General features: G+C 42.1%; 1 protein-coding gene across 1 annotated transcript; it reads right to left on the bottom strand.

The window, feature by feature from the left end:
* Positions 1 to 1377: 1377 nt before the first annotated feature.
* Positions 1378 to 4866, bottom strand: LOC121273292 (pre-miRNA 5'-monophosphate methyltransferase). Its single transcript, XM_041180370.1, has 2 exons — positions 4634 to 4866; positions 1378 to 2040 (listed from the first exon to the last, which is right to left on the bottom strand). The coding sequence occupies exons 1-2, from the start codon at positions 4841 to 4843 to the stop codon at positions 1459 to 1461; spliced, it is 792 nt and encodes a 263-aa protein (XP_041036304.1). The 5' UTR covers positions 4844 to 4866; the 3' UTR covers positions 1378 to 1458.
* Positions 4867 to 7929: the final 3063 nt, after the last annotated feature.

Raw genomic sequence — 7929 nt, 5'->3', positions numbered from 1 at the left:
AAATGGTGCTCAACATTGTTGACTGATGATTGTACATCCCCACTTGAGACCTTATGATGGAGGGAAGGTCATTGATGAAGCTGCTGAGGATGGTTGAGCCTAGGACACTACCCTGAGGAACTCCTGCAGTGATATTCTGGAGCTGAGATGACTGACCTCCAACAACCACAACCATCTTCCTTTGTGCTAGGTATGACTCCAACCAGCAGAGAGTTTACCCCCTGATTCCCATTGACTCCAGTTTTGCTCGGACTCCTTGATGTCAAGGGCATTTATTCTCACCTCATGGTTGTACTGCAGACCCACAGATTAGGGCTGGGAAATCAAGAGACAGATCAAAGAAATTATTTTGAACATTACTGTTGTGAGAAATTTCAATAACCTGCTCAGAGGGAAAAGGGAGTGGAGTTCCTCAAAATTGTGCAGGACTCCTTCCTCAAGCAGTGTGTCCACATGTCTACAAGAGGTCTTGCTTGATTTAGTTATGAGTAATGAAATAGAAAATAGGTAGATAAAGTGAGGACTTTAGGAGTAATGACCATAAAATGATCAGGTCCAAGATCCAAATGAAAAGAGAAAAAAGAGAAAAAAAAAAACACAAGGGATTGGAATAGGGCAGATTTAGAAAAGGGAGGAGTGGGTTCACTGAGGCGAGATGGAAACTGTTGATCTACAGCCTGAGTGCCAATATCAATAGGATACTTTAAAAACAGGTTGGAAAGTTGAATAAATTATAAAAAGACTCATTCAAGTTTCAGCTGTGGATTAGAAACCAACTTAAACTGAAAATGGCACCAGAAGGCTAGAGGCAGGATAAAAAAGAGAAAAATAAGGAAAGAGGTCTAGAAAGGGACAAGGAAAGGATACAAAGACAGAATCTCTAAATATTAACAGTAAAATACTGTACAAACATGAGTAAGAGGGGGAAAGAGATTATGTTGATTTTTCTGCTGAACCTCTACAGGACCACTTAAACACCTTCACTTCAACATTTACGATCAAGGATATGGGAAGGAGACCAAACTGGTTAAAAATGATTAAAGCAAAGTACAGGAGAAGTTAGTTTATCTAAAGGATAAAGTGCCAGGAACTAATGGGATATATCCCAGGATCCTGCATGAGATGGGGATGAAGGGGGGCGGTGGGAAGAAAGGAAATGAAGGTAGCCAAATCCATAGATATTATTTTTCAGGGTTCTCTGAAGCGTGGGTGTGTGTTAGAGAACTGAAGTGGCCAATGTAGCACACATTCTCAAAAAGAGCTAACCTGGATAATTATAGACCAACTAGCTCAATGCCTGTTGAAGGGAAAATTTGGGAAACAATACACAGTCTCAATAATAAATTCAGCCGTTATTTTTAAAAAATTGTTTTAGTGTAGTTTTAAAAAAAGGTTTTAATTTCAAACACAGAATAAAGTGCCTTGTGAATAATTGGTAGCTGCTCGAAATTGACTTATTTAGTCATGACTCAAGGAACGTTTTTTAAAAAGCAGTAAATTCCTGTCCCAGCTGGTGCTCCCAAAACACCGGACCAGTTCCATCTTGCAATCAGTTATCAGGAACTGCTGAATCTTCTGAGCCACATCCCCTTTGATAGAGAGGGTTTTGAAGTGGTCAAACTTGCTTTTGCCCAGCTTGCGCAGTCTGCGGGCTGCAGCTCGGTAGCACTTCCAGGGTTGTGGTTCGATCAGCAAAGCCTCGCAAAGTCCCGATACACACACTAGGAAATCAAGTAACCCCTGGTCGCCGTGATTGAGATGGATCCACATTGTCACAGACATACAAAAGCAAATGTCAAAAGCAGTGTGGTCAAATTTGTCCAAGTAAGGCTTTAACACGGCCTCTCGGGAAGCAGGATCCATGACATCCAAAGTAACGTATGAAATGGATTCAGGAAAGGAATTAGATTCAGTGGCTCTTTGGATCAGGTCAGCATCGATGTCACAACCAAGTAGCTTCAGGTCCATTCCACCTGGAGAAACCCACATCAGGTTTTCTTTCAGATCACAAAGGTGCTTATACATGGCAATGCTGAAATCCTGAGGAAGACATTGACAGTTTCTAAACTTAAAAAGCATAAAGAAAAGCATCCACAAAGGACAAAAATCTAAGACTGAGTTTATGGATTACAAGCAAATTGAATTCTGGTTACCTTAATGTATCACATTATAAACAAACACTTTTAACATACGTCACAAGGCACTTCACAGGAGGGGTATTACCAAACAATATTGGACACCAAGGCATACAGAGATACAAGACAGGGGTGACCAAAAGGTTGGTCAATGAGGTAGGTCTTAAAGGAGGAGAGGTTATGGAAGGAAATGAAAGCATAAAGGCCCAGATAGCTGTGGAGTGATTGCAATCAGGGGGACATGCAAGAGGCATGAGTAGAGGAGCACGGAGATTTGGAAAGGTTGCAGGAGTAAACAAGGTTAAGGAAGTGGGAGGGGGCAAGGTCAGGGAGGGATTTGAAAACAAGAATAGAGTTTGTGGTGAGGACCAAGGCAATGGCTTTGGACTTCCCAATATTGAATTGGGAAGGTAATTCCTGCTCATCCAGTGTTGGCCAAGCAGCAAGACTGAATCAGAGGTAGTGGATGGGTTGAGAGAGGTGAGGTAGAGCTGGGTGGTTTGTGTGTGTGGACCCAACATAGTGTTTTCAGATGTGGTCAAGAGGCAGCATGTAGGTGAGAAACGGGAGGGGCTCCAAGGATAAATCCTCAGGAACAAGTTAACAGTGCAGGAACGGGAAAAGAAGCCACTGCAGCGATTGTCTGGCTACAACAGGATAGATAAGAATGGAACCAGGCAAAATCAGTTTTACCTCAGGAGGGGTGTTGGAGATGATAAGGTTAACCATGTCAAAGGGTGCAGAGAGGTCAAGAGACAGTGAGTACATCAAGGTCATAGACTCAGAGGATGTCATTTGCGGCTTTGATAAAAGCTGTATCATGGCTACAGCATGGGCAGAAACCCGATTTAAGGTGAGACATGAAGTTGAAAGAAAGAGGAGAATGTATTTGGAAAGGTAACAGCATGTTCAAGGACTTTGCAGAGGAAAGGGAGTTTGGAGATGGGTGGTAGATTGCAAGGATACAGGGATTAACAGTGGACTTCTGAGGGATGGGTTAATGACAGCAGATTTGAAGGGAACGGTGAGAGAAGGAACAGTTAACAATAGCAGCTAACATGGGGGGTCAGGATGGCAGGTTGGGTGGTCAGCCATGTTCCTCCCAAGCTGTACAGCAATCCACGAGTTCCCTCACAGGCTGCACACAAATCAGACCTTCGTTATCGTGCATGTATGGTCATGCAAAAAAAGTCCGCACAAAAAAATTAGAGGGGACATTGGTGATCAGTAGTTTTTGGGAACAGAATCAAGTGGACAGGAGGTGGGTCTCATGGACAAGATGAGCTTGGATGAGAGGAGATAGGAGAACATTAGAGAAAGATGCAAGTTCAGGGCTAGGGGAGGGGAGGAGCAAAGGGAGTGACAGCAGATCCTATGTGGTCCAGCCAGATCTGATGGTGAATGGTTAAACCAGTTGTCCACCATAAGCCTTCAAATTTGCATCCCCTGGATTAAAGGGAACTGTGATGGGGGCCATACTAGGGGAACAACCAGGATGAGAGTGTTTAATGGGAGCTAGGACAAAAGGGGGCAGGTGGGTGTGGGTCAAGGGTGCTTTGCTTCAGCTGGAACAACGGCACACATTTTTGTAACAGAGCAAAGGAAGCTTTACTCTGCGTTGGTTTAGAATCCGACATAAAGGCATCTGATTCAGATACCAAGTGTCAAAAGTTAAGACGTCTGCTTCCCAAAACTGGCACTCTGCATCTTCAGCAAAGGTGGAAAATAAAAGCAAAATGAAGCAAAACAACTTTACGCAATGAGTGTTTGGAATACACCGCCTGAAAGGGTGACGAAAGCTTTAGCTCGAGAGCTCTGCACACAGGACTAGTTCAAGCTTGACACGGGATTGTCACTGGAGAATTAGTTGTATTTCCCCAACCCAACCACATCCACTGATTTGTGAAACCGCCCGACAAAATGAGGCGGTTTCACAAACCAGCAAGAAAGCGGACACCGGATTTGTACTAACTGTAGACGAATCTGATGTCCGTTTTCCACACTAAACTGTAAAACTTCGTACCGGATATTTTTTTTTGGAGGGGAGAGAGGGGAGGGGGAGCGAGAAGACGATACATTGTTTTAAGTGCAAACATGCATTAGTACAAAATTACATTTTTGGCTCTTCAAGGCTGGGCATAAATTAGGATGACGTACAAGTCAAAGCACTGCTGATAAAGGGAGCAATTTGCGATGAATTATGCCAGAATATTAAAGGGTGTCGCTTTTGGTACACGAAATAAACCAGGCGACATCAGTGAAAAGCAGTGAGACATTCAGAAAATATCATTGCGACTGCTTGCAACATCCGACAGAGATGCAATCGTGGGGAAAACAGCTATGTTTTTTTAAAGCATTATAATTACTACATTAGGTAAAAATAGTCTTATCATATGAAAGTTAACTGAAGTGATAACTTTTACGCCTTTTAGATTCATTGCCGGCTGGTCACACTCGATTATAACTAGAGTCTCAGGCCTATTAAATTAGGCTCCTACCCCACAGTTACAGCCCACGTCCAGCGCCACCGTTCTTCCTCCCGGGAAGACTGCCACCAAATCAGCGGCCGGAATCAGTCGCAGCCGCTCCCCTGGAGGATTGAAACGATAATAGTTAATGAAGTTGCCGTATGGCGCCGCTCCGGGCTCACACTGCTCATTTTCCGTCTTCATGTATTCAGGCTTCGCCTCATTCATTGGGGACGCCATTGCTTGTCCAACACAAAACCATGCTCTTCCCACCGCAGTAACCACGGCGAAAGGTTCCGGCTGCGTTCCAATACAAGTTTGCCAATCTTGCCTGTTCAGATAAAAAATGATCAGATGAAAAATTATGGGGAAAGCGTTTGATTCCAGGTTTTACAGAACGAATTTCCCCCAAAAGGACTATAGTCCCCTATTTTGGGATTTTAGAAACTTAAAATAAAAGCATTTCCATAATTAAAAACACCTAAACAGCCACCTTTTATAAGATGTTTCAGTTTTTCACCTTAGTAGAATTAACTCAATATTGATTAACTCACTTTGTTCAGCAGACATTAAACATGTTGGGATTCAGTCTATTTCTCTTATCTGCACTTATACATCATCATTTTCCCAACTCTGATCACATAGCTGAAGTACAGCAGTGGGTGACTGGAGAGCAAACCAATACCTCGCCCAGTGATCATTGGCCAGGCGATTGCCTATTTAACAGTGGCAGGCTTCACAACCAAATCCAATCCTGCATTTAATCAGTTGGAATCCTGACTGATTGATTTTCCCCTGAGGACTGCAAGAACCAAGGCCAATTCTGGCACCATGAATCTGCATAATATAGTACCTCATCTATTAAGTCATCAGCCGGCTCTGAAGAAGTCATATAGACTCGAAATGTTTCTCTCTCCACAGATGCTGTTAGACCTACTGAGCTTTTCTAGCATTTTCTGTTTTTATGTCCGCCAAGCTATGTTCACTTATTTGTGGCAGACTTTGATTCAAACACTGTTCCCCTTGTTGATGTTATTTCAATTCAATTATCATAGTGATAATAAAATACTACATTTTAATAGGCAAAAGCAATTTCTAGACCTTAAGACATAAATAGGTATATTTGAAAAAAATTACAAGTGCTTTAATAAACCATTTACACAGTTGTCTTAGCCATATTGTAAAACATTTCCCTGTCTTTTTGCACCTGGACAAAGCTTTGAAAATATTTCAATGTGCAAAATATTGAATCTCCAAATATGACACTAAATATAGTATCAAACCTTCAACATATATAAGAGTTGAATCTTCAATGATTATAGTGTCATACAGAAGGAGGCCATCAAGCCCATGCCAGCTCTCTGTAGAGCAATCCAGTCAGTCCCATTCACCATTCTATCCCTGTAGCCCTGAAGTTTATTTCCCTCAAGTGCCCATCAAATTTCCTTTTGAAATTATTCATCGCCTCCACTTCCACCACCCGCAGAGGCAGCAAGTTCCATTATAGTCTTGAACCTTCATTGAATCTTCAAATGGATATGTTACTGAATCTTCAACTGATATTTTATTGAATCTTCAACAACAACAACCTGCATTTATATAGTGCCTTTAGCATAGAAAAATGTCCCAGGATGCTTCGCAGGAATGTTATCATGCAAAATTTAACACCAAGCTGGATAAAGACAGGTGACCACAAGCTTGGTCACAGCAGTAGTTAGGGAGGGTATTCCAGAGCTTAGAGCCTGGGTAATTAAAGGCACAACCACTAATGATAGGGTGATGGAAATCAGGATGATGATGGGGGGGGGGGGGGTATGCGAAAGGTCAGAATTGGAGGAGTGCAGAGATCTCAGAAGGTTGCAGGGCTCTAGATATTGTGGTGAATCTTAATAATCCCCTTAAAATAGAACCCAAGGGTTAATGTCTGATATAACCTCAGATTCTTAAAATAAATTTACACGCTGTCCAGTCGCTGATGTTCAGAATGAATGTTCCAGTATGCTTTCTATGTAAACGTGGGATCAGTTCACAATTAAAGCAGACTGAAACCCTCATTAAGACATTAATGGGCCATGTTTGGGCCAATATATCCTGCAATAGTGCAAAATCCATTTTATACTGTCAAAAAAAATTTTTGAACAATGTCAGTCTCTGCCTCCTTGATTTTTTTTTCCCTATTACTCTTCCGGATGGTGTCAGTGTGATATTCTTGTGTGAAAGTCGTCACATTGAGCCTATTTGTGTTCTGACCTCATGTTCACATATGGACAATTCCATCAGGAATTACTGGTTGTCAATGAGTGGCAATGAAAGGGGCGTTCTCTTGAGGTTGGAGCTGAGGCGTACTGGTGAACCCAAGGAGAGGAAAAAGGAAAGCCTTGCATTTATGTAGCGCTTTTCATGACCACCGGATGTCTCAAATACTTTAAGGCCAAGGAAGTGCTTTTGAAGTGTAGTCACTGTAGAGAAAGCAGCAGCCAATTTGTGCACAGCAAGCTCCCACAAACAGCAATGTGATAATGACCACATAATCTCTCTTTGTGATGTTGATTGAGGGATAATTATTGGCCAGGCCACCATGGATAAATCCCCTGCTCTTCTTTGAAATAGTGGCCATGGGATCTTTTACATCCACCTGAGGGGGCGGATGGGGCCTCTGTTTAATGTCTCATCCAAAAGACTGAACCTCCAACCATGCAGCCCTCCCTCATAATGCAGCATCAGCCTTGATTTTAATGTTCAAGTTCTGGAGGGGAACTTGAACCCAGAGCCTTCTGACGTAGAAACGAGAGTGCTACCAACTGAGCCACACAGCTGGCAGACACACCTCACTTTGGTTAGCACAAAGTTCCAGATGTTTCTGTTCTTTATTTCACATCCCATAATCCAAATAATGAAACTACAATGACATTAAATGAATGCGTCAATTCTGCTGGGTTTAGTTTGGTTCTTTATTAGCAATATGGAAGTACAAAGTTTACCACAAACAAGCCGCAACATTCAAGCGAAGTAACAAAGTACACGGTCAGAAAAGCAACTAAGCAGATGATATCACAACATTTTACTACAGAAAAATATAATCTGTACACCTCTTCATAATTTAAAACAGTCTGTCAGGCCACAAATTTGACCCTCGGGGAGTAAAGATTTGATGCTACACACTGGGTGAAAAGTCAAGCTTTGCTATCAAGAGATACTATAAATGCTGAGAATCTGAAATAAAACAGAAATGCTTGTAACACAGCATAGGTCTATCAGCATCTGAAAAAGAGAGTGAAAGGTTAATGCTCTGGATGGGACTCTTCATGATCGAAAAAAATCAAATA

The sequence above is a fragment of the Carcharodon carcharias genome, chromosome X, assembly GCF_017639515.1.
Source record: "Carcharodon carcharias isolate sCarCar2 chromosome X, sCarCar2.pri, whole genome shotgun sequence".
Lineage (NCBI taxonomy): Eukaryota > Metazoa > Chordata > Chondrichthyes > Lamniformes > Lamnidae > Carcharodon > Carcharodon carcharias.
The sequence above is the reverse complement of the archived record's forward strand: the minus strand, read 5'-3'. Positions and strand labels throughout refer to the sequence as shown.